Source organism: Euleptes europaea, chromosome 14 (assembly GCF_029931775.1).
Source record: "Euleptes europaea isolate rEulEur1 chromosome 14, rEulEur1.hap1, whole genome shotgun sequence".
Lineage (NCBI taxonomy): Eukaryota > Metazoa > Chordata > Lepidosauria > Squamata > Sphaerodactylidae > Euleptes > Euleptes europaea.
In genome coordinates this window covers 6,169,218-6,194,112 of record NC_079325.1, presented here as the reverse complement: position 1 = coordinate 6,194,112, position 24,895 = coordinate 6,169,218, and the positions used below count along the sequence as shown (strand labels likewise).

The following is a 24,895-nucleotide window of genomic DNA, read 5'->3' as shown; positions in this document are numbered from 1 at the left end:
CCCCCCAGTCCTGCCGGGACTCCCGGCAGGACTGGGGGGGGCTTTAAATAGATTTGTGCCTCCCAGACGGGGGGCACAGATCTGTTTAAAGGGCACCCCGCGTGTCTCCAGGGAAGCTCCCTTAAGGCGCGTGGGGTGGGAGAAAGGGCCCGAATCGGCCAAATTTATTCGGGAACACCCCGAACCCGGCCAATTCGGCTCCCCGGTTTCCCCCCCCTTTTTGAGTTCGGTTCATCCGAACCGAAAAACCGCCCTACTCTCAACACCCACCCCAGCAAGCATGGGGAAAAAATTAGCCAGACAGACTTTTAAAGCCTGTAAGACAAACAATAAGCCACATTGTTCCACATCAGCCACTTTTTCAACCCAAGGCGTACCTGCGTCACTCAGCCATTTCTCCAGCAGTGGTTTTAACTTGCACATGTTCTTGAAGCTCAGGTTGAGGGCCTCGAAGCGAGAAATGGTGGTCTGGCTGAAGTCATTGCCGTACAGCTTGCCCATGGCCAGGCCCACATCACCCTGCAGAGGACAAGATGGGTTATGGACAGAGAAGGTTAAATGGCGGAACTCCCTGCCCCAGGATGTGGTGATGGCTGCCAACTTGGAAGGCTTTAAGAGGGGAGTGGGCATGTTCATGGAGGAAAGGGCTAGTCATGGCTACTAGTCAAAATGGATACTAGTCATGATGCATGCCTGTTCTCTCCAGTATCCGAGAAGCATGCCTATTATATATTAGGGGCTGTGGAACACAGGCAGGATGCTGCTGCAGTCATCATTTGTGGGCTTCCTAGAAGCACCTGGTTGGCGACTGTGTGGACAGACTGCTGTACTTGATGGGCCTGGGTATGATCCAGCATGGCTTTTCTTATGTTCTTATAACTTGGAAGGCTTTAAGAGAGGAGTGGACATGTTCATGAAGAATAGGGCTGTCGATGGCTACTAGCAAAAATGGCTACTAGTCATGATGCATACCTATTCTCTCTAGTTTCAGAGGAGCATGCCTATTATATTAGGTGCTTTGGAACACAGGCAGGATGGTGCTGCTGCAGTCGTCTTGTTTGTGGGCTTCCTAGAGGCACCTGGTTGGCCACTGTATGAACGGACTGCTGGACTTGATGGGCCTTGGTCTGATCCAGCAGGGCCTTTCTTATGTTCTCATGTAAAAACAAAAAACCTGGAGAGACCCGGCAGCATCCCCCACACCTTCCCGCTTCCCACGACTCCCAGGTCAGGCTTGATTTAACTGTGACCCATAGCTGGTTTGCACAGGGAGGGGCCTAGTTTACAACCAGATGCTGAAGCTTCCTGTTGCATTGCTGCATGAGTTACTGCACAAGTCTAGCATTCTTCCAATGGAGAGGCCCATTCAAAACAGTGAATCATGCAGAAACACCAAGCATGTGCTCTTTTAGGGTCTTCACCCTCTAGAACCCTCCCATTTTTATTCAGGAGGGAAAAGGCATTCTGTAGTTATCAGACACTGTGAAAACTCTGCACCCAGCTAGGGTAGTGAAAGATCTTCCCTCCAATTGAAGTTCTTTAGAGGTCTAGAACGATAGCAGAGTTTGAAGACCCTCACCCTTACCTGCGTGAAACCCAGTTTGATTCGCCTCTGTTTGAAAGTCTTGGCGAACTTCTCTAGCTCTTCTAGGTCGTTGGCTTCATCGGCTGCTGCTGAGGATGGCAAGTGTTTGGCGACTGGTAAATGCTGAGGGACCTCCAGGTGGGGCTCTAACGAGGAGCCAGGGTGCCCGGGACGTCCCACCGCCTGTTAAAATACAACCCGGCGCAGAATCTTCACTACTGAACACCCGCAGAGATGCTGGAGCGTCTCACCTCTAAGTTAAGGATTCACAGAAACCAGGAAGACGACTCAGGCATACCTCATGACATGGAATTAAAAAAAAAAATCTACCACCTCCTCTGGCTCCATTCTCACATATTAGGTCAGAAACTCACAAATCTTAAGCAAGGGTGGGAAGATCTGAAGGACTGTCCTTCAGGGTTGCCAACCAACAGGTACTAGCTGGAGATCTCCTGCTATTACAACTGATCTCCAGCCGATCAGTTCACCTGGAGAAAATGGCTGCTTTGGCAATTGGACTCTATGGCATTGAAGACCCTCCCCTCCCCAAACCCTGCCCTCCTCAGGCTCCACCCCAAAAACCTCCCACCAGTGGGGTAGAGGGACCTGGTGACCCTATGGCTGTAGGGGTCACTGGGGGTGTGGGGGGGGAGGTAGTTTGGAATTTCCTGCATTGTGCAGGGGGTTGGACTAGATGGCCCTAGTGGTCTCTTCCGATTCTATGACCTGAATGCTGAGAAGACAACTGGCTATATAGCAGCCCTGTTGATGGTGGAACTGTAGCTCCCTGTGAGAACACAATCTCTGCCATCTCCAGTGGAAGGATCCCAGAGAACAGGTGTTGAGGTAAACCTTTCTGCCAGTGAGATCTTAATGCAGAGGTCCCCAACATTTTTGAGCCTGTGGGCACTTGTGTGTGTGTGTGGGACAGGGTATACCAGCTGGGATATGCTGGGACTTGCTGCTTTCAATTCAAGGACTTTTGATAATCTCATTCTTGAATCCTTGCTTTGTTGTTCTACAATGCCAGGCTATGATTTATGTATTTATTTTAGATGACTTCTGTGATTCGGAACTGCATGTTGCCCTCAAGTCAGATGTTTCAGGAAGTAAACAAAGCTTTTGCTTACTATTCAATGCTCTAAACTTTGTGGGTTATTCCCTATGGGTGTACAAGAGCCCCTCTACAGCACTCTGGGGAACGGCAGAAGGAAGAACATTTTCAAATCCAGCCAGTCCTGACTGGATTGGGGGTAGGAGAGAGGTGGATCTCACCCCTTCTCTCGTCTTTTATGTTCTGCTTGGCTCCGCGTGAACGCAACCCGAGGGGTCAGATTCCCATGATCCTTCCCAATGGAATATCTCATCTTGTTCCAAATCCTGTTCTTCAGGAAGTTCAGTGCTATAAATGCGGCTGCATGCTTAATTCAAAGCCCTCCATTTCTAAAACGAGCAAAGGCAGGGAAGACGTCAAAAAAAGCCATTGGCTTTGGGTCTGCCAAACTGGGTAGTGAATTCAAGCTGAAATGAATTTGGGGCACAAAATACTCGGCCAAATTCTCCTGTGTGAATTTTGGATTCTAAATTTTCTCCAGATGCTCAAGTATTTGATATCTGTTACTTAATATCTTTCCAACATTTGATGTTTGGCAGTATTTGAAGGTTGGCTTGTCATAGTATTTAGTATTTGAGAGCATGGATTGATGGGTAAAGAGTAGTCTGAAGGTGTAGGATAAGGTACCTTATAAAGCTAAGCAGATCTTGGTCAGGTCAGAGCCTGGATGGGAAACCCTTGAGAATCTCACTGATATTGTTTTGAGTTCCATGATTGACAAAAGGTGGCATATAAATGACACACAATGGTATTTGGGACACATGTGACACGTGAAGCTATCCTATACAGAATCAAGCCCTTTGTCCATCAAAGTCAGTATTGTCTACTCAGACTGGCAGCAGCTCTCCAGCTGAAGTCTTTCCCATAACCCACTGCCTGGTCCTGTCAACTGGAGATGCCGGGGATTGAACCTGGGACCTTCTGCATGCCAAGCAGATGCTCTACCACTGAGCCACAGGCCCTCCCCAAATTTAGTATTTGTCACCTAATGGTAACAGCCCACTTTTTGATGGTTGGCTGTTGTCGTGGTCAAAACACTCCCTCTCCTCTCCCCCCCCTTAATTTTTTACTTTTTAAATTAAAAATTGCCCTAAATTATCAATCTACTGTTGTAGATAGTTTAATCAGGTCCTCTGAATTCCCAGCTTTTTTTTTTAAGTCTCTAGTTCTTTCCCTCATGGAGATATAAAAGGCACATCTCTGCGAGGGAAAGGGCTAGAGACTTAATGGGAATTCAAAGAACCTGCTTTATCCATTTTTTTAAAAAGGGGTGCTGGGATGCCACCAATAATGACAGCACTCTCCCTCAAAAATCTTCATCATTTAAGGCATGTGCAGAAGAAAATAAACTGACTTTACAATGGTGAAAATGCAGAGGGAGGGCAGACGTGTGGAAGAACCATGCCCAAACCGATTTCAGTGCTTGGGGATTAACTGCCAAGAAAGCCAGGAGTAGGTCAACCATGCAGGAAAGCCCCAAGCCCATTGAGTCAAAAGTTGAGTTAACACGTAACCAAGAGGGAAGTTACCTGAGATGCTAAACTGTGTCCGTGTTGTGGGAGGAGGAGCCCGCTCTGCTGCTGAGGGAAGGAGAGAAGGTTTGACTGCAGAGCTGGAAGAGAGAGAAAGACGGGAGGGGATGTTTTCATCTCTACCAAATGATTCTCATTTTACATAAACCAGAGCAGCGCCAGCACCCAAGGAAAGGGTGTCTTGTTGACAGCTTCTGCAATGCCACCAAAATCTGGCCCAATAAGAAGCATCACTTCCCAAATTTGATATTAAAGGTAAAGGTAGTCCCCTGTGCAAGCACCAGGTCATTCCTGACCCATGGGGTGATGTCACATCCCAGCGTTTATTAGGCAGACTGTATTAACGGGGTGGTTTGCCATTGCCTTTTGCAGCCATCTACATTCCCCCACCCCCAGCAAGCTGGGTACTCATTTGACCGACCTTGGAAGGATGGAAGGCTGAGTCAACCTTGAGCCGGCTACCTGTAACCAACTTCCATCGGGATCGAACTCAGGTTGTGAGGAGAGCTTTTGAGTGCAGTACTGCAGCTTAACAGGGCTGTGCGACAGGGCTCCTAAATTTGATATTGCTCTGGGTAAATTCTGGCAGGCATGTTCATTTCTAAAGTGCTGGCCTGCATGTGTAGGGTTGCCTGTTAATGGCGGGCAATTATCTGCCAATTAATAGGCCTGCCCACCACCCCTCAGCTGACCGGCGGGGGAAAGCAGGCCAGCTGAAGGGGGCAATCTGCCCCCTCCCTGCACAGCGGCACACAGCTAAATAATGTCCCTTCCGGGTTTACCCTGCTTCCTTGGTAGAGCAGGGATTTGAACCTGGGTCTCTCAGATCCTAGTACGACACGCTAGCCATTATACCACAGTTGGTTATCTTGGCCCAGCCACTCTGTCTCACAGCCTAACCTCCCTCACAGGGTTGTTGTGAGGATAAAATGGAGGAAGGGGTAACTGCCGACCCTACTTGGAGCTTCTTGGAAGAAGAGTGGGGGCAATTGTAACAGAAAAAAATATTATTATCCCCATCTTATAAGCTGTGGCTGTGAAATATTACCTTGCTAAAATGTATTACATGCCAAAAAAGCAAGTTTAAATCAACCATATACAAACACTGAGATGCAATAATTATGGAAGTCCCATGTCTGACACTCTCTCTCAAATCTTCTTGTTTTACAGGTGCAAGTCAGAGACTTTTCTCTATTGGATATATTCTGGTGTGCTCCCCTTGAAGTCCCTCCCCTCCCCAAACCCTCCCCTCCTCTGGCTCCACACCAAAAACCTCTCACCGTTGGCGGGGAGGGACCTGGCAACCCTACCTGGAAATAATACAGCCATTCAAGAATAGGGAAGTATCACAGAACATGGAGAAATGACTCCGGAGATGGTATGCAAATGGGATTAATTACCTCTCCCCAAATAGATAAATGGACTGTTGTTCATCTGTCTCCTTATGCATTCCCAGATTGGGACTTTAGCTACCTCCAGTACACAGGATAACATCTTAGTATTGGGACAGGCCAGTTAGGGTGAAGGCAGACAGCATGTCCAAAGAGAAGTCACGGCCAATTTTGCGCCCGCAGTGTAAACCTGGTTCCTCCCAGCTTCATTCTTTGCACAATAGGTGTACATGCAGCAAATTGAACCCCTGTACTGCCGCCAGTCTTATCCCTCCCACCTTACTTCAGGCAGGCTGACATTTTTTTCCTCCACCCAAACTATTGCACAAATGCTTACTAATTCACTTAATTTATTATTTTTTTAAAGAGCTGCGACTAAGTTTGGAGACGAAGCCTTAAGAAGAAGGGCTGTGTAAACTGGGAATGTTCAGCCTGGAGAAGAGGGGGCTGAGGGGATATGATAAGGGGAGGGGCTGTGGCTCAGTGGCAGAGCATCTGCTTGACATGCAGGAGGTCCCAGGTTCAATCCCCGGCATCTCCAGTTAAAGGGATCAGGCAAGTAGGTTATGTGAAATACCTCTGCCTGAGATCCTGGATAGCCGCTGCCGGTCTGAGTAGACAATACTGACTTTGATGGACTGAGGGTTTGATTCAGTATAAGTCAGCTTCAGGTGTTCATGTGATTCCTGTTTTGAAGTATTTGAAGGGCTGTCATTTAGAGAAGGACAGGGAGCTGTTTCAGTTGGTACTGGAGGCTAGGACTTGTAATAATTACTTTTCACCAAGGCTAGATTAAATGTACTAACATTGGGGGGGTTAGCAGGCAGGTTTCCAGGGATCCCTTTTCTGAATGATTTTGCGATTATAAATCAGGTAATTTGGATACTCTCTGGCATTTTTTTAACCGACTGTAAAAAGTATGATCTTGCCAGAGATACGTGGATTACAGTATACGTTCAGGAGTGGAGACCTGCTCCAAAGCAAGACATAGTAGCAAAGTTATTGGCTGCTACTGATCCAAATGTAACCCTCGCCGTGGCAAAAGTTTTATCTATGACTTTTAATGATAATTCATTCTAACTGTATATTCTGGATTTTATATTTCTGTATGTTTGATTATCTCTGTATTATCGAGCGTATTGAATTTGTTTTGCTCTTGACCTGTTAGTCCGTGAGCATAAAGGACAGAAAAAGAGGAAAGGATTTGTAATCAGTGGTTTAAATTACAGGTGGGGAGCTATTGACAGGATATTAGGAAAAACTTTTAAACAATCAGGGCCTTTCAGTGGTGGAATCGGTTGCCCGGGGATGCGGTGGGCTGTCCCTTCTTGAAGGTGTATCAGCAGAGGTTGGATGATTATTTGGCAGGAAGGCTTTAGGTCATCCTGCATGGCGCAAGGGGTTGGACTGGATGATCTCTAGGTCCCTTCCGACTTTTTCATTCTAGGGCCATTTATGTTTGGTAATCAGCAGCGCGATCCATGCTGAAGTGCCCCACATTTTTTTTTTAGTTTTTCACACTGAACCGTCATTCAGGAAGTGACTGCGTAGCTGGCACATACCTACTTCACATTTCTTAAGAGCCCCTTTAATGCGATCTTTTGTGTTTGCTCTGCTCCCACATCGAAGAATCCCCTGAAGGAACCATGCAAAATGATAGCCGAGCGTTAGCTATGCAAATGGCGGTTGGCTAATGGAAGGAACAAAGGAGCAGGTGAGTGGGGTGTGTGTGGAATTTCTCCTTTTGCATTGGAACCGTGAATAAGCATTTTAAAGGTCGCATTTTAAAAAGGAGCTTTGTGCGAGCATCAAAATTGACCCTGCATAAATGGCCTAGGATTCTAAGAAGCTCTTTCAAGGATCATGAGGTCACTTGCCAACAGGGGTCCAGGTCTTCCCTGGTGGTTCTTTCTAATTCTAAGTGCAGAGTCTCCCCCTCCCCCCTTTAAGAGCTCACATCAAAATGGGGAAAAACTGCATGGGTTAACAGAGCAGTAAAATTCTCCGTGTTTCGTTTCAGAGAATTGTACTAGGGGTGGGCTCTGGGTTGCCGAGTTCAAACCCTGCTGATGGCACCCACCGAGGCAAGGGAGTGTTTCCCTCTAGTTATTGAGGACTGAGTCATGACATGATCACATTACTCCACCACTCCCAATTTCCGGATCTCAGCAACGCATCAGCTGTGTAATCCCGGTTCCGCCTTCTTCGACTACTTCAGCAGAAACCTCACTTCACCCTGCCTGCACGTCATGTCTCCACGCACTCAGCCAGAGAGCCATAGGGCAGGGGTTGGGTATTGTTTCATCTGCGAGGCACCTTGCAAATTAGGGGCCTGTATGGAAATGTAATTAAGAGCACAGGCCTTTCAGTGGGTCATGCCAAGCTCAGACGACTCGTATCGATGTTTAATATCTTTGCAGCGTTCAGCAAGATAGGATCTAAATGAGCCAGACAAAAATTAGTCAAGCGGTTTCGCCTGCTACCTGCAGGGTGGGCGGTAGATTTACTGCAGGGAGCTTATTCCTGGAATTCAACAGAGGCGGGAGGGGAGAGGGGATGCTGTGGGATTATCTTACAGGTTGATAAAATTCATCTGCCAGGAAAGAGATTTACGGAAGACACTACGCTGTGTGACTCCAGGGATGACAGCCAGCAGTCTGGAAGTGAACCTCGATTCTCAATCCATGTTTGCCCTTTTCCAGGGATCCTCAACAGGGTGCCCATGGATACCATGGCACCCACCAACACCTTTCCAGGTATCCGCCGAGTGCTTTTAGTAAGTGGGTGGGGCTAAGTGGGGACTTTTGCCCAGCAGTGCTTTTGATTGGCTTTGTAGATTAAAAGGCATCCTCTTAAACAGAGCTTCTGCCTGAAATGTGGAAGAGTTACTATTATTGTTATAAATAACCTCCACCTCCTGCAGCAGCCATTTTGTGATTGGCTCCGCCTACTGTGACAGCCATTTTGTGATTGTGCCCACAACTAGGGTTGCCAACCTCCAGGTACTAGCTGGAGATCTCCTGCTATTGCAACTGATCTCCAGCTGATAGTTCAGTTCCGCTGGAGAAAATGGCCACTTTGACAATTGGACTCTATGGCATTGAAGTCCCTCCCCTCCCCAGACCCCACCTTCCCCAGTCTCCGTCCCAAAAACCTCCCTCTGGTGGGACCTGGCAACCCTAATTTACGCATTCAGTGTTAGGGAGCCAAGGGTTGTGTACTGGCATGGATGAATCAGTGTTGCATTTATTTAATAAATATTTATTAATATAGAAGAAGAAGAAGAAGAAGAAGAAGAGTTGGTTTTTTATACCCTGTTGAAGTCCCTCCCCTTCCCAAACCCCACTGTTCCTAGGCACAACGCCTAAATCTCCAGGAATTTCCCAACCCACAGTTGGCAACCATCTAAGCCATGTAGGCTTTCAGGTAAAATCAGCCCCCACAAGGTTCACACATAACAAAAGTACATTTGAAAAAAAAGAAACATGACTGCTATCAACATATAAAGAGCACAGAAATTGTAACAAAAACATGAATAGCAACGGCTTGATTTGCCACCTCCCAGTGTTTTGTGAAACAAAGATGTTTCCATTATCCCTTTGAAAACCTGAAGGTTCATCAACCTGGCTTAGGGTTGCCAGCTCCAGGTTGGGAAATACCTGGAGGTTTTTGGGGCGGACCCTGAGGAGGGCGGGGTTTGGGAAGGGGAGGGACTTCAATGCCATAGAGTCCAATTGCCAAAGCAGCCATTTTCTCCAAGGGAACTGATCTCTATCGGCTGGGGATCGGTTGTAATAGCAGGAGATCTCCAGCTAGTACCTGGAGGATGGCAACCCTAAATCCCTGGCATCTGCAGCCAAATGGTTTCAGGACTTGAAGAGGAATCAGCAACCTTGCCCAAAAGACCTTTCTTGGCTTTGAGTTTTGGAGAGCTGGTGCCAGTCAAATGCCGGGCTCAAGAGACCAACGGCCGGATCGCATGTAAAGCAACTTCCTGTGTTTATGTACATACATGTGAGTGTTCGCATTACCTTGTTGCCCTGTCGGGGCCTGAGAAAGCAGGAACAGGGGGACGGATTGCATGTGGCCTGGGACTTGCACGAGCTGCTGCAAAGTGTGAAGAGAACTCATATCCTGGAGGAGAAGAAAAGCACATGTCAAGTAGGGAAGCAGCCTAGGGTTGTGCTAATTTCGGGTTTATTCACATAAACCCGAATTGAAAATAAACCCGAACTTAGGTGTTTCAGTAAATTCCAGGATTCACGTTTACCAGATACCAAAACCTGGGGATAAAGCTGAAGCCAAATAGGTGATTTCCAAAAAAGCCGAATAGATATTTGTCTTTTCGGGTTCGGCTATTCGCCTTTGCTCAAAGGGATGGCTCTGTGCTATCTCCCCCTTTTCTTTCTTTTTTTGACTGGTTTTGTTAGGGCCCCATAGTTGGGGCCCTTTTGAGATGGGGATCGTGTAATCAGAGCCATCTTGGTCTGACAACTTTCCAGGTACATCACCCAACAGAAGACTAATTTGCATAGCAGGAGAGTCATTTAAAAAATAGGGCTCACACAGTCCCGTCTGGAGGGATACACCCTCCAACTAAAAGCAGCCAGCTTCGACAGCTGCTGCCACCACCAGGCTTCCGAAGGAGATTTCTTCATCCACGTGGATGAGCAATCTCCTTCAGACAGCCCCCCTGGTCAAGACTGCAGCTGACTCTGATCTCACTCCCCCCATGAAAACCTGCTTTCCAAAAGAAGGTCACCCAAGTAGAGGCTTTGTTTCCCCACACCATGACCATCTCTTGGAATCAGATTTTTCATGACCACAATAAAGGACTGCTCACAGGATGTCATTTACCACCAAAAGAAATGTTTTCCATGCTTTATTTCTCTTGCATTTAAGCCTTTCCTCTCTGTTTGGAAGCTCATTTGTATGAGCATCATGCAAAGCGATCCAGATTTGGATCCCCAAATCTGGCCCCCAGATTTTGAGGCGCCAGCATGGAATCAATTCTTTCTGCCAGTCCTCGGCAATGCTAAACGTTTGAACCTGAAAACTGATGGGCAGCTCAGCTTGCAAATGTCTTCAGGATGGGGGCGACCCTTTTGTGAGCCCATAAAATTGGACCCCCTGTCCCAAAGTTCACCAAACTTTGGTGACTGTCTAAGAAGGGTCCCTTGCAGCCATACTGCAAATTTGGGGACTCTCCCTCCCAAAATGCCCCCCAGGAGCTTTGAAAAAAAAATCCCCATGGACTATAATGGGCCCGGATTTTTCAGGAAAACTGAAAATAAGCCAAATCCTGATATTCACTGGTATGGGTATTCGGCTTATTTTGAGTTTACCGAAAAAAATCAGGCCCAATAAACCTGAACCCAAAATTTACTGGGGGGGTTTTTTTTTTGTTTTTTTTTGGCGCAACCCTTTGGGTTGGGGTTGCCAGATCCAGGTTGGGAAATGCTTGGAGATTTTCAGGGTGATGCCTGAGGAGGGCAGGGTTTGGAGAGGGGAGGGACTTCAATGCCATAGAGTCCACCTCCAAAGCGGCCATTTTCTCCAGGTGAACTGATCTCTGTCGCCTGGAGATCAGTTGTAATAGCGGGAGATCTCCAGACACCACCTGGAAGTTGGCCACCCTCAGGGAGGCCCAGTTAGAAGATGGCCTTGGGAACGCCCCCCAGGCCTTCTATGGGAAATGTATTGACAGTGGCATGAGGCAAGAAGAGTCAGCCCTGGCATTTGTGAGTAGGAGAACAAAATAAGATATTTTCCTCCATTTGACAGATCTGGAGGCAGGCGTCTCTGCATCTGATAATCGTCTCCTACATCTGTGTGCCTTTTGCCACCCTCCAGACTTGGGCCTTCCAACGCCCAGTGGCACAGATCCCTTCTAGTGCAGCCGAGCTCCTTCCTAGTCGGCAGAGGCACAGCCGCTGAACGTCAGTTCCGTGCCAAACATTTATAGATCGGTTACAAAACAGACACGCCTTTTCTCTCTCTCTTTTTTATTATTAGCAGCAGTATGGGGCGGCAAGGAAGAAAGTGCAGAGCCGGAGTTCTTCAGGTGGCTGAGCATGGTGGAAATAATGGCATGGAGGCCAGGGGCAAGGAGGACCCTCAGGCAGCCAAACAGTTCCTGCCCAGCCACTCAACTTGCTTTGTGGCAGCAGCAAAGATTTCATTGCTTTTTTCAAGCTGAGTTTGTAAGTTGAATGCACCTGCTGTTGGGGTCATCCTTTGTCTTAGATATCTTAGTTGGGTCTTTTATGCATGGCTGTTTCCCTTGCGGTCACCCTTCAGACAACTTTGGGTCTTTGTGCTGATTATGCATGCTATTTCCGACCATCAGAGGTAGGGTTGCCAACATCCAGGTGGTGGTTGGAGATCTGCTATTACAACTGATCTCCAGCCGGTAGAGATCAGTTCCCCTGAAGAAAATGGCTGCTTTGGCAATTGGGCTCCATGGCATTGAAGTCCATCCCCTTGCCAAACCCTGCCCTCCTCAGGCTCCGCCCCCAAAACCTCCCACCGGTAGCGAAGAGGGACCTGGCAACCCTAGTCAAGAGGTCACCTCACTCTCCCCCTGCATCTCCCCACATTTTCAGAGACCTGTTTTATCTTAAATTTGAAAAAGATTATTTATTGTATTATCAAAAGCAAAAAAAAGAGGAGTAACTTTTTCTGGCATGATAAAGCAAAGAGAGGTGCGAAGCTGCCATTGTTTCAGAAGCAGAGCTTCTGAGGGAATTTTCAGAGTAATCTCTCTGGTGCTGCGAGATAAATAATTCTCATGCTACAGCTCAGGTGGCGCATGGTGAAGGGCACAGATGGGCTGCTGAGGACTGGCTCGCTCCCAGCCATCAGCACCACAAAAGAGGACTGGATGGACCAATGGAAGGTCGTTTTCTAAATTCCCATGGTTTTCCTATCAGCCCTTTAGGTACTGATCTAGTCTCTCGTGCCTAGGGATAACAGGCCCATGCCTGTGCTTCCCAGGAACTGTTTGGGTGCGGGGCCTGACAGGGAAAGCAAGGCTGACACTTCGACTGTTACTCCTAAAGTCTACGACTCTCCGAATCTCTATGGTAGATACCACAGAGCTCTGGCCAGTTCCTAGAACGGTGTGCGGGCTGGGGAGGAGGAGGAGGTTATGTCCCTTCCAAGTCTTCACCCAGAAGTGACATCAAAGTATCAATTGTAATGTCAACCCTCCCCCCACTGTCCTCCTGTTGTCATTGGAGTGAGGGTGGGGGGCGGGCATCCCCTTTCACCCTCAGTGGGCACTTGTCATGCCCAGTCCTTGGGCAGTCACTACTTAGCAACTGTAGACAACATGGAAGATGCCCAACAGTAGGACCGTTTCCTGTCTAGACATCCATCAAGCCCCCGGTCTCTTACCCCAGAGATTTGGCCTCCGGGCATCATCGAGGGCCCTTGCACGAGATGGCTCGGTCGGGAAGGAATGGCGCTTTGCAAGGAATCACTGAGGTCTTCTGTCTTGATCTGCAAAGGGAAGAATGGTGTCACCGTGCAATTCGTGTAAAAAATGAGGAGCTGGCAGGAAAAACCGGAGCTTGGGCAGGCGGGCTTGGGCCACAGAATCTGGCAGCTGCCAGGGCTGGACTTGACCAGATCGAGTCACTCTTCCTTCCAAACTCTGCTTATTTCTATGCAGCAGTGATGGAAGGTTGACCGCCAAAGACTTACCAACTGAGGACAGCCACAAATATCATCTTTGCTGGCCTCCCCCGTCCTCCCATCCTCCCCACCTCTTCTTATGTTGAGGAGCGGCCACCTGTGTAGCTCTTACAGCAGAACGGGATTTGCACCATCTTTGATTAGGTTTTTAACGTTTAATTTTATTGTTTGGTTTTATTGTTACTATCATGTGATAGTTGGGTTTTAAATGAAGTTACCCACCCTGAGCCGGCTTGCTGGGGAGGGCGGGCTACAAATTCGAAAATAAATAAACAAACAAATAAAAGTTGAGACGCTTACTGACCTTTCCAAAGAAATCACATTTTCCAGATTAAGGAAGGTTTTGGACATCCTCCCTACTGGTTCTGTACATGCCAGCTGAGAGTCCATTTTGTGGGAGGCAGTCATGGATGCAACATGTCTCACTGGTAGGGTTGCCAACCTCCAGGTGGAGATCTCCCACTATTACAGCTGATCTCCAGGCGACCAAAATCAGTTCCAATGGAGAGAATGGCTGCTTTGGAGGGTGGACTCTATGGCAATATACTCTGCTGAGGTCCCTGCCCTCCCCCAACTCCACCCTCGCCAGGCTCCACCCCCAAAGTCTCCAGACATTTCCCAACCTAGAGCTTGCATGGCAACCCTATCCCAATGAACAGACATACAGGAGAGGAGCATAATGGATTCAAAGGAGAGCTGCCACTGAATTTGGAGACAGAACTGGAGATAACTGAAGTCCAGGTCCAACAGCTAAATACCAACATTGGGGTTGTCATACAAAAATCAAAAGGGGGCCAAGGAAGATGTGCACAGTTCCCTTCCCGACCCAGGAATCCTATCTGTTTCCCTACGGTCTTTGATGATAATGGTGACTAATGATCGTTTACCCTCCTGGCAAGAAAACAGAGCAAAATCTAAAACCACAAACCACTTGCCCAGGGCAAAAAAGAAAAAAAGATCACAGCAGTTTCAGAAGTACTGGATTGCCCCCTCTCCTTGGCCGATGCCATGCTTCCAAGCAAAAACTTGACTATGCCCCTCCCCCAATCTGGCTTTGCATCCCAACCTTTTCTAACTTTTCTGAGAGAAAGACATTCACCTGAGATTGCAGTGGTACATCCAAGCTCCTTTGCCATCATGGACAATATTATTTGACTACGATCTCATCAGCTCTCGGAAGCTAAGCAGGGTCAGCCCTGGTTAGTGCTTGGATGGGAGACCTCCAAGGAAGCCCAGAATTACTACACAGAGGCAGGCTATGGCAAACCACTGCTGTTCTTCTCTTGCCATGAAATGCCTTGAGGGGGACACCATGAGTTGGTTATGACTTGATGGCATTTTATGCACACACCACAAACACGAGAACAGAAGAATGTCCTAGTGAATCATATCCAACATATGTGAAGAAGAAGAAGAGTTGCTTTTTATATGCTGACTTTCTCTACCACTTAAGGAAGAATCAAACTGGCTTACAATCACCTTCCCTTCCCCTCCCCACAACAGACACCCTGTGAGGTAGGTGAGGCTGAGAGAGCCGTGACTAGCTCAAGGTCACCCTGCTGGCTTCATGTGTAGGAGTGGGGAAACAAATCCAGTTCACCAGATTAGCCTCCGCTGCTCACGTGGAGGAGTGGGGGAATCAAACTTGGTTCTCCAGATCAGAGTCCACTGCTCCAAACCACCACTCTTAACCACTACACCACGCTGGCTCAAAGTAGTGTGGTACTTTGTGTCCAGTAACAAGAAGATAGCTCTAGAAACTCACAAGAAGGGCATAAAGGTGATGGCTGTCATCAAGGACATACTGCTTCTAACCATGGCAGTTCACTTAACTATCATAGCTTATGGCTGTAGATAAACTAACCTTTAAGATTGGTTTCATAGAACCATAGAGTTGGAAGGGACCACCAGGGTCATCTAGTCCAACCCCCTGCACAATGCAGGAAATTCACAACTACCTCCTCCCCCCACCCCCACACACACCCCTAGTGACCAGAAGATGGCCAAGATGCCCTCCCTCTCATCATCTGTCTAAGGTCACAGAATCAGCATTGCTGACAGATGGCCATCTAGCCTCTGCTTAAAAACCTCCATGGAAGGAGAGCTTGCCACCCCCACTGAGGAACCGCTCTAACTGTTAGAAAATTCTTCCTAATATCTAGACTGTTTCTCATTCTTTAAAATAACCTCCACCTGAGCTATAACAAGAATTCTTTATATACAATCCTGGCAACCCAACATCATAATCTTAGGCGCATTTACTCAGAAGTAAGCCCCATGGTGATCATAAAATGTACTTGGTTGCATTCAAATTAAAACCCTGTTTAGCTGTCTGGAGGGAGGGATAGAGATGACAGTTTGTCTTCCTCTAGTACATTAATTCTCTAGGTGGATCCAAGTTCCGTGGAGGAATCAAAGTTCTCTTAAGCTTAAAGTATATATTCTGGTGTTTTGGTTTGAAAACCAAGATAGTAGCTCAAGTAAACTCCCCTGGGGCGTGGGAACTATTTGCTTTAAGCCACAATCTCCTTCCAATTATCTGCAGATGTGTCTTTGGTTGAAGAAGAAGAAGGAGGAGGAGGAGGAGGAGGAGGTTATAATGGTTAAAGCCTGCCTGAAATAACTTTGAATTGATTAAATTAACAACACTGGTTAGAATGGGAGAGAGAATTCTTGCAACCTTCTTCTTCTTTTTGCTTTTTGAGGGAGGGATATAAAGTGGTCCTCCATCTTATGTGAACAGAAAAATATCATCTGTAAAACCTTGCAATTTCCCTCCTCTCTGTTGCACCCTTTTAAACTGACTTTCTCCATTCACTACATCTTACATCGTATCAACCTAAGAGAAACCCTTCCCAGAAATCTGTAATGTACAAATTCAATTCGAAAATGTAAAGAAATGCTGAAGATGGTGTGCTAAAAGATATTTCTGTAAAGCATGGAATTTTACACACCCCCCCATAATATGTCTTCAGTATCTGCCCTAAGTACACCTCGCCCCCCACCCTAAATCCCATGTTCCAACTTAATTTTTCCTACCTCAGCACATTTAAATATCAGTAGCTTGGGGTATTTTCACAGTGTCCAAGATCGAAAATAACCTTAATAAATTACTGACCTAACCCTGGCTAGCAAACATATGCAAACTCCGGAGGAGTAATGAGACACCAGGAAGAGCAAACACACATTTGGGGTGGTGTCATTTCAGGTGGATTGTCACATGCAGTGCCCCAGCAAACTCAACTTGCAGGCGCTCATGTAAGTTCAGACTGAGCTACAGAAATCCCTTTTCTACTTGCAGAAGAGATCTGCTGAGCCTAAAAGGTTACACTTTCAACACATCAGCATTTTCTGGATAAAATGCCAATCCTTTGTAAGCCACCTAGTATCTCTACGGCACTTTACACACACACAGCGCTAGAACAATTACTTGCAATCCATTTGCCAACCAGAAGAGGGAGACAGGAAGCTTTCCAGTCTTCGGATAACTTACGAACTTATATGCGTTCGTTTAGAAAGGGAGTTTTCCCGAGGAACGAAACACAAAGAGCAGATGTGAAAAGACAGAGATACAGAGGACACCGCGCGTCAGTTGTAGGATCTATCATGGGGCCGGTCCTACCACTGACATGAGGCACAGGCAAAAAGACCCAGCAAGTAGGAGAACTCAGGTTCATAAAACAGAACAACAATATTTCCGTCTTGCGGTCAGGTGCAGTTTCATTCTGCTTTGCTCAACGTTCTAGCCTACTTTTTTTGAAGAGGAAATTATGATGTCCTCAACATCTCAACAGCTTGCAGGACACTTTTGAAATGGACAATGTTTCAATAAATGCTAGGAACTCCCAACAGGCTAAGCAAAGACACATTAGACCTTTAACCATCCCCCCCCCACTCTGAGTTCCTCTGAGCCCCTTCTTTTTGAAAACCAACTTACAAAAAAAGGCAAGTGATCCTTCTTTGCAGCCACAACGCTTGAAGACCCAGAGACCCGTAGGAGGATTCATGTGTCCAACCCAGATCTGGAGTTCAAATCCCAAACAGCCACCGAGAGAAGAGAAACGAGAGGCTAAGCACAGGACAAATGCCCCTCTTCGCCTGGGAAAACAGTACGATCCTGATCGGCATCGAGTGTGGAAAGACCTCGAGCCATTTCCAAACTGAAATCAATTTTTACTGCTGCCAAAACAGAAGGATTTGGAAACAGGCCAAGCACAAAGGGGTGTGTTGCGGCATCCCAGCTCTGAACAACATGAGAACATGAGGTAGGGTAGGGTTGGCAGGAAGAGAGCCGCTTCCCAGTATGGGCTCCTTCCATTCCTTTCAGCAAGCCATCTCCCTCCCCGTGTTCCCAAGTTTGTAGAACTTCCATGAGGAACGTACACAAAACCAAACCACAGCGGTAACCCTGGGGACGCGCCCCTCCGCTGCACCTGGTTTCCAGGCTTACTTCTGTCCCCCTTCCAATACGAGTGGTTTGTTATCAATTGGAAATGCAACCAAACCGCAAAGGGCTGGATCCAGAGCCAACCTTTCACAAAGCCCCGGTTGCATATGCAGATCCAGAAGAAAACTGTACGCAAATGACTTAATGCTCAGGCCAAATCAACAGGAGGTGCGAAGGAACAGGAGACAGGGATTTTTTTTTTCCTCAGTGCCAATCTTAGACTCAGGGATATTCTGCAAGAGAATTAGGATGTTGGCAACAGGGTTGCCTTCTTTTCTGGCAGAGGCTCCTATCCTTGTCTGTCTGCAAAAGTAAGAAATGCAAAAGGACCCCCCCTCCTCTCTGTACAATCCCAGCACAAGACACGCAGCACCTGTGGAATTTCTTCTGCAGCTGTTCCAGCTGCAGAGCCTTTATCATGAAAGCAGGTAGGAATTTTTTGGGCAGGAATCCTGGTGAGAAGGAACGAGCCCCCAACATCTATCACACTTACCCCAAGGTTCAAGACAGGCCGGTAACTTTGATAACCAATTAGAAACGGAGAGTTGTGGATTCGAATGTGGATCTCCCATCTCCAGCCTACCCAAACTGGCACTTTCCAGCATTGCTACAAAGAAAGTGGCCCATCCTTGTAGTCACATCAATCCATTTTTCTAAAATGAACTTTCACGAACAGAGAAAGAACCATCTTCTCTTGTTGGCGAACATCTTTGAGGTCTCTTAGTCGTCACAGCTGGGGACAGGAGGCTGGACTAGTTGGCCGGGTTGCCAACTTGTGAGTTTCAAAATGGGTGGGGCCACAGTGTGGTTTGAATGGGCGAAGGGGTGGAGCCTGGTGAGTTTCTGATGGGTCGAGGTGGAGTCTGGAGGGTGGCTCAGGGCATGCAGTCAATACAAAAGAAATGCCAACCCTTCCCTGACCCAAAATTTTTTTTTTTAATGTGTGATAAATTCCTGGCAGTTAGCAAGTTTCCTAGTCGGGCCTCTTCACTGACCCAGCAATGCTTTTCTTATGTTTTTCTTAATGAATCAAATGACTTCAGAAATGCTATAGTTCTCTTCCTTTTAAGTCATCTGGGAGCCCCTTAGAAAAGGACAGGGAGATACTTCCAAATATCAGTACCCGCACACACTTGTAGCTTGGCACTAGTAAATTATTAGGTGTGTACAAGAATACAATGTTCTTTCACTAATACTCTCGATGTATACATCCCGCAGAGTTTCATCATACTCGTTACATCTTCCTAGATTTTCTATTATCAGTAATTAGAACATTGTCTGCTGGTGGCCAGGTAATCAAAGAAGCAGGTAGTTGCTCAAACCAAAGAGCTAGGCTGAAGCCAAGATGGGACCTTTTTGACTCCTAGCATCATTTGATTTTTGCTGAGCTGGAAGCTGTAGTACCCTTCTTCAGCCATCTGCAACGGTGGAGCTATAGCACAGCTGAGATCACGACTACTGTTGCTGCTGCTGCTTGCTGCAGTGGGACATGGAGAAGGTGTCTCAGCTCCTATATGGGATCTTTTAGGGGCACAGGGTTGGCTCCCATTTAAAACCAAATGCTAGACGCCTTAAAGGCACCAAGGATCTTGAACCGGTGCCAAAGTCCCCAGTTTGAGATCCCTAGTGCCTTTAAGATGGCCTTAAGTGGGGGCCAGTGGTTTTAAATGGGGGCCAAACATATGTCCCTAGAAGATCACATATATGGAAAAGCGATGGCATGAACCCTTGTTGTTTTCACTCAGAGGTAGCCTGAACCTGAGCATGGGAGTTTCCATTTAGCTAGCTTGGCTCAAGCCACAAATATATCCTTATCCCTGTGTGTGTGTGTAAAGTGCCATCAAGCTACATGGTGACCCAATAGGGTTTTCAGGGCAAGAGACTAACAGAGGTTGGTTTGCCATTGCCTTCCTCTGCACTGCAACCCTGGTCTTTCTTGCTGGTCTCCTATCCATATACTAACCAGGGCCAACCTGGCTTAGCTTCTGAGATCGCACGAGATCAGGCTTACAAGATCACTTCTCTATCCATTTTTTTAAGTGATCTAAGTCAGCAGCACTGTATCATGTGTTGTGTAAAATACTTTCTTTGGCCTCACCTGGACTTCCTACCAGAGTTATTAGCTGGAAAACAACATTCTCTGTGGCCATTTATGCAGGGCTGTTACTCCGTGGTCACAACCGTCGACTGCTCTGGTGCTTCCTTTTGCTTATGCTTGCCTTTCCCAACCGTCAGAGGCCGCATCGCTCTCCCCGCGAGGTGATTGTAAGCTGGTTTGGGACTTCTTAATAGGTAGAGAAAGTCAGCATATAAAAACCAACTCTTCTCCAATCACAACCTTTGCTGGCCAAAAACCCCACCTGGCCCTGCCTGCTTTCTAAAAACACTTGGTGAGCGCCACAAAAGGTATTGGTGGGAGCTACAGCGCCCACAGGCACCATGTTGGGGGCCTTTGTCTAGCCCCTTGATCGCTTTCATGTAGAGAGACTGCAGGGCCACTCGACCAAAGAAACGCGCAAGAAATAGAGTCCAAGACTGTAAAGCAGGTAAAATCCAAAGATAACACCACCTTTGTGGAAGTGAATACTACAGTTAGAGTGGTTCCTCAGTGGAACAGGCTTCCTCAGGAGCTGGTGAGCTCTCCCTCCCTGGAAGATTTTAAGCAGAGGCTAGATGGCTATCTGTCAGCAATGCTGATTCTGTGACCTTAGGCAGATCACGAGAGAAAGGGCATCTTGGCCATCTTCTGGGCATGGAGTAGGGAGTCACTGGGGGCATGTGTGGGGAGGTAGTTGTGAATTTCCTGCATTGTGCAGGGGGTTGGACTAGATGACCATGTGGTCCCTTCCAACTCTATGATTCTACCCGCAGGTGGAAAGTTTTGTCCCCCTACAGAGAGCCTTTGCTTAGGTGCCTTGGGTCTTGATCTCCTCGACGTCGGATCAATGGATATCTCACCTCAGCCCAATAGGAAAAAAAAACCCACAGTTCAGCAACGAACGGTGGGTGATGGAAAACGATCAAAGCTCTCCTGCCCGGTTGCATAACTCGTTTGTGGAAGGCGTTTCATAAACATTTCACAAGACAGGAGAGTGATGAAGAGAGAACATCTCCCAACCTGCCTGTAATTACTGCTCAAGTAATCGAGCGACGGCAGGAATAGCAATAATAGCACTAATAATAAAAAAAGGGAGAGAAAAGGCACGTCTGTTTTGTAACTGATCTATAAACGTTTGGCACAGGACCGACGTTCAACGGCTGTGCCTCTGCCGGCTAAAAGGAGCTCAGCTGCACTGGAAGGGATCTGTGCCACCGGGCACTGGAAGTCTCAAGTCTGGAGGGTGGCAAAAGACACACAGATGTAGGAGACGATAATCAGATGCAGAGACGCATGCCTCCAGACCTGTCAAACGGAGCGGAACGTCTTATTTTGTTCTCCTACTCACAAACGCCGGGGCTGAATCTTCTTGCCTCATGCTGCTGTCAACGCATTTCCCACAGAAGGCCTGGTGGGCGTTCCTGAGGCCATTTCTAGCGGGGTGTCCCCGAGGGTTGCCAACCTCCAGGAGGTTGGAATTCAAAATATGGCACCAAATTGCAAGTATTGCTTTGTCTCTTTCCTATATTGGAAACATTTATTTGGTGCCATATTTTGAATTCCATGCTCCTGTAAGCACTTGTAAGCTGTTTGTTTGATTACAACCTCCAGGAGGTGGCTGGACATTTCCCGCTGTTACAACTGATGGTGACAGAGATCAGTTCCCCTGGAGAAAATGGCCGCTTTGGAAGGTGGACTCTATGGCACTATACCCCATTGAAGTCCCTCCCCTCCTCAAACACTGCCCTCCTCAGGCTCCATCCCCTTAAGTACTTCCCAGCAAAGAGCTGGCAACCCTAGTCTCCCCTCATCTCGCACCGCAGGACTTTCTCCTCTATCCAGTTCCCACCTTCCCAAATCAGCCACTTCTTTTGACACTCTGAATGTGTGGTGTCCCTCTTTTGATCTCTTCAACCACATCCCCGTCCCTGTCCCCATTTCTCACAACCTCCTAGAATTTTCCTTCACATTTCTCCATGGCCTTGCTTAACCTCTGCTCCAGCCCTTATTTTCCCAAGATATCCTCGCTCATAATTTTTGCTGTACACCTCACCATTAGCTTCCCAAAGGTCCCCTGTTTTCAGGGCTTCGCTAGTTCCCTCTTAGGGTTGGCCACTTCCAGGCAAGGTCTGGAGTTCTCCCAGAATCACAACTGCTCTCCAGATAGGGTTGCCAACTGCCAGGTGGTGGCTGGAGATCTCCTGCTATTAGAACTGATCTCCAGCCGATAGATATCAGTTCACCTGGAGAAAATGGCTGCTTTGGCAATTGGACTCTATGGCATTGAGGTCCCTTTCCTCCCCAAACCCCGCCCTCCTCAGGCTCCACCCCAAAAACCTCCTGCTGGTTGCGAAGAGGGACCTGGCAATCCTATTTCTAGCATAGAATGGCTGTTTCATGTGTCCGTAGCACGTTGACCAAAGTTGTACAGGACGTTATTGGCTGTATGAGTGGAGATAAATCCCCCAAATCCTTTTCATTGTATGAGGCTTCCTTCCCTCCAAGCCTGTACTCTTAGACATCATAAAATCAAATAATCATTGCTTGTAAATAATAACAGCCATGCAATTACCATTATTACATGTATTGCCTTGCACAGCCAACAAAGCTCAACAGTTGCAATAAATAAATAAAATCCAGGACAAGACATGCAACATCTTACTCTCGTAGTAGCCCCACAACAGATCAAAACTCTATAGTAACTCAATGGCTCATGGGAATTTTATCAGGGTGAAAGTCACCAACAAAATATTTTGTTTTTGCTCTTGCAACAATTACAGTAAACTTTAGTAAAGTAAAGGTACCCTGTGCAAGCACCGTGTCATTCCTGACCCATGGGGTGACGTCACATCCCGATGTTTACCAGGCAGACTTTGTTTACGGGGTGGTTTGCCAGTGCCTTCCCCAGTCATCTTCCCTTGACCCCCAGCAAGCTGGGTACTCATTTGACTGACCTCGGAAGGATGGAAGACTGAGTCAACCCTGAGCCGGCTACCTGAAACCAACTCCTGTTGGGATCGAACTCAGGTCGTGAGCAGAGCTTGGACTGCAGTACTGCAGCTTTTTCTTCCAGAAGACCCCCTCACAAGTATTCTTAATTCTGGGCAGCCTCTATCTGGAAGTCCTTCAGGGCTCAGGTGTTGGGAATAGGGTTGCCAACCTCCAAGTTGGGCCTGGAGATCTCTCAGAATTATAGCTGCTCTTCAAATGACCGCATTTAGTACCCTTTCCAATAGGGTTGCCAACTGCCAGGTAGTAGCAGGAGATCTCCTGCTAATTCAACTGACCTCCAGCCGATAGAGATCAGCTCACCTGGAGAAAAATGGCTGCTTTGGCAATTGAACTCTATGGCATTGAAGTCCCTCCCCGAACCCTGCCCTTTTCAGGCTCCGCCCCCAAAATCTCCCGCCAGTGGCGAAGAGGGACCTGGCAACCCTACTTGGAGAAAATGGCTGCTTTGGAGGGTAGAGTCCATGACATCATATTCTGATGAAGTCCCTCCCCTCTCCATAGGGTTGCCAACCTCCAGGTGCTAGCTGGAGATCTCCTGCTATTACAACTGATCTCCACCCAATAGAGATCAGTTAACCTGGAGAAAATGGCTGCTTTGGCAATTGGACTCTATGACATTGAAGTCCCTCCTCTCCCTCCTCAGGCTCCACCCCAAAAACCTCCCACCGGTGGCAAAAAGGGACCTGACAACCCTACCTCTCCAGGCTCCACCCCCAAATCTCTGGGAAATTCCCAATCCACAGCTGGATATTCTTTTCAGCTTGATGCAACATCTGTGTTTCTTAGTCAATGTCTTTTAGGCATCTTAAAGCCATACAATCGAGGCTTGATAATGTGGCAAACTTGGATACTTTAAAAATAGAGACTTAAGTGGTTTCTGGCCATCTGATTTTCTTCAAGTAGGAGATGCAAGGCAAATATTCTCCCCACCCCCCGGTCTGAGAAGTAGGATTGCCAGCTCTGGGAAATACCTGAAGATTTGGGAGTGGAGTCTGAGGAAGGTGGGGTTTGGGAAGGAGAGAGCCCTCACCAAAGTCTAATGCCGTAGACTCCACCCTCCAAAGCAGCCATTTTCTGCAGGGGAACTGATCTTGATCATCTGGAGATCAATTGTAATAGCAGGAGATCTCCAGGTACCACCTGGAGGTTGGCAACTGTACCAGGAAGATTAATTTCATTTGAATATATGGAGAGTCTCATCACCATAGGGTTGCCAACTCCAGCTTGGAGAATTCCTGGAGATTTGGGGGCGGAGCCTGGGAATGGAGAGGTTTGGGGAGGGGAGGGAGCTCTGTGGGAATGCCCATCAAAATTGCCATTTTCTCCACGGGAACTGATTGCTGTAGTCCGGAGATCCATTGTAATTACTGGAGAACACCAAGCCCTGTCTGGAGAATGGCAACACTACATCACCCTATAATCTAGTGTCATGCTCAATTTCTCAGACCAAAATGGAAGTGCTTCCCTTTAGTGGGATTGTGCCTCCCGACAATTAGCTACAGAGAAATGCGGAAAGGCACCAGGACAAAAAAAATGCGAATCCTATCAACTTTCTTTTGTCATCCCTTGATGTTCCTAGCAATGATTCTCCAGAGCAGGAGGCACCAAATTCGCCTCTGGATTTCACCCAAAGTGAAATCTGGTTGCACCTTAGTACCTTGCCTTCTGGCTTCTGACTACGGTTGCCAACCTCCAGGTACTAGCTGGAGAGCTCACGCTATTACAACTGATCTCCAGCCAATAGAGATCAGTTCACCTGGAGAAAATGGCCACTTTGGAAGGTGGACTCTATGGCATTGAAGTCCCTCACCTCCCCAAACCCCGCCCTCCTCAGGCTCCGCCCCAAAAATCATCAGGTATTTTCCAACCCAGAGCTGGCAACCCTACTCCTGACTCTTCTGCTGAAAGTAGGCCACGGCAGGCTCCTTCGTCGTCCTGCCCTCTGCACCCTCTCTTAGCAACCTCCCTTCTCTCTGTGCTTCTTTCCACATCTCGGCACAGCCAGTCCCTAACCCTAC

General features: G+C 47.5%; 1 protein-coding gene across 1 annotated transcript in view; it reads right to left on the bottom strand.

The window, feature by feature from the left end:
• Positions 1–24,895, bottom strand: part of POU2F3 (POU class 2 homeobox 3) — a 96,213-nt gene that overhangs the window by 14,202 nt on the left and 57,116 nt on the right. Inside the window, exons 5-9 of the mRNA XM_056860860.1 lie at positions 13,021–13,125; positions 9,654–9,756; positions 4,229–4,311; positions 1,586–1,768; positions 378–519 (exon numbers count right to left, since the gene is read on the bottom strand). Coding sequence (XP_056716838.1) covers positions 378–519; positions 1,586–1,768; positions 4,229–4,311; positions 9,654–9,756; positions 13,021–13,125 — 616 coding nt within the window. The remainder of the gene's footprint in view (positions 1–377; positions 520–1,585; positions 1,769–4,228; positions 4,312–9,653; positions 9,757–13,020; positions 13,126–24,895) is intronic.